Source organism: Mastomys coucha, unplaced genomic scaffold (genome assembly GCF_008632895.1).
Source record: "Mastomys coucha isolate ucsf_1 unplaced genomic scaffold, UCSF_Mcou_1 pScaffold15, whole genome shotgun sequence".
In the NCBI taxonomy this organism is placed as follows: domain Eukaryota; kingdom Metazoa; phylum Chordata; class Mammalia; order Rodentia; family Muridae; genus Mastomys; species Mastomys coucha.
This window is the reverse complement of record NW_022196897.1, coordinates 94,584,297-94,586,231: the sequence shown is the minus strand read 5'-3', so window position 1 is coordinate 94,586,231 and position 1,935 is coordinate 94,584,297. Positions and strand designations below refer to the sequence as shown.

Sequence of the window (1,935 nt, the reverse complement as noted above, 5' to 3'; positions counted from 1 at the left end):
ACCCTGACATGCCTACTGCTGCTGATGTTGTGAATGCTTTAGATCAACAAGCACTTGCATCCATCCTAAGAGCATATGGAGAGGAGAAACATGCCAAAAAAATTGCTTCTGCGATCATTCAAGCACGCAGCATATACCCTATCTCTAGAACCCAGCAGCTTGCCAGCATTGTTGCAGGTACCTGTGCTAATGCTCTGTATTGTCTAAGAGTAACAAGTTAAATGAATATGTGGTGCATATATATATATATGTATATATATATGTGTGTGTGTGTGTGTGTGTTATTGCATATATAATGTATTACATGCATATATACATATATATTGATATTGTATGTTTTTTTTTGTGTGTGTGTGTGTTATTGCATATATAATGTATTGCATGTATATATACATATATATTGATATTGTATGTTTTTTTTTTTGTGTGTGTGTGTGTGTACCTCCCTGCTAACTCCTAGAGGGATACATTTGTATATGAAATCATTCAGAACAGCAGAGTCCTTCTTATTTTTCTTTTTTCAAACTTTTTTTCTTTTTTCAAACTTTCTCACTCAGGCAACTCTAACAGCACACACAGTATTTCAAAAGTATTCACCATAGGTGTCCAATTAATATAATAGAAAGTTTGTACATGGGAACTTATCATTTGTGCTGCCCAAGGTTTAAACATGGAACGACAAGCTTTAAGGAATGTCTTGTCCCTTCACAGTGGTTGATAAGCATCCTTTGTGAGATTTGACATTACCTCTCATAGTTTCATATTTCTGCAATTTAATATTTCAGGCAAAAGGAGAATTGCATTGCCCAATTGCTAAAATAAACCTCAGTGACTCATACATCTATTCTAAACAGTCAGCCAACCAAGTGTATGTGATATATAGATTATTCTGCTTTGTGGATGCTAACTAAATCAGCCTAAGGGACTTATTGAAACATTTCATCTTCTCTGCTGTTCACCACCATAAACCTCTTGAACCTGATTCTAGCTAGGAGGTGCTTTATTGCATCCTTTCTATTTGAAGCCAAAGCTGTTTCACAACTATGTTCTGATGAAAGTTCCTCAAAGCAAAAATGCAACTCCTGCAGTTATTTAACAGAATTACAGAGGTAAATTTTTCATCCTTTTGGCCCAACAGAAACACTGTATCATTTTTATATATGAAAAATATATTAAGATTGTTTTATTATTTCTTATTAAATTATGTAAGTACTAAATAAGTAAAAGACATATTTGTATAGGACTTTTAAAGGAGCCAGTATTAACTAAGGCTATGCTAATACTAGATGAAGTTTAAAGAATAAAACATAATTATGAATTCACTCAAACCATTAAGCTTTCATATAACAATTGTTTTATGGCATAATTAAATATAATTAAAAATATTATATTCTATTTAACATATAAAATATAAAGAATTAACTAAGTTCTTAAGTTTTTTAAGTGGCATTTATCAGGTCCTTTTGAACATAATATCTTTTATTCAAGTTGGAGTAGAATTCATGTTGATTTTTGTAAACATACAGTATTTTATTATTCACTCCCCCTCAAAAGAGTTTACACTGGCATCTTAGCAGGTAATGGATTCAGCTTCTCCTTACACACTTTGCCTTTCTCATTCTTTACTTATCAGGCAACAGTACTTGCCCTTGTTGTCTTTAAGGAGCACCACATGCCGTTTTCTGTGAAAAATCACATTATTTATTCATAAGAAAACACAATTTTGTCTGGTACTGATATAAAGGCTTATAGCTAATGAGAACCCTAGAGATTGTTCTGTTAAAAACCTTTATCTAGTAACTTGTGAAAACAATTCTAAAGAGGACCAGTGGTTTGCTCAAGACTACATACAACCTAATTAAGGGCAGTTAGTACTAATTAAAATTTAGGAGACCATGCATTTGAAACATAATTGGGAGGTTTTTTTTTTTTTTT

The 1,935-nt window shown here is 32.2% G+C and overlaps 1 protein-coding gene across 4 annotated transcripts in view; it reads left to right on the top strand.

The window, feature by feature from the left end:
• The window catches only part of Mettl15 (methyltransferase like 15), a 186,796-nt gene that overhangs the window by 156,160 nt on the left and 28,701 nt on the right, over positions 1-1,935 (top strand). For all 4 annotated transcript variants that reach the window (XM_031371309.1, XM_031371311.1, XM_031371310.1 and 1 more), the window contains exon 5: positions 1-177. In XM_031371309.1, the coding sequence (XP_031227169.1) occupies positions 1-177 (177 nt within the window). The remainder of the gene's footprint in view (positions 178-1,935) is intronic.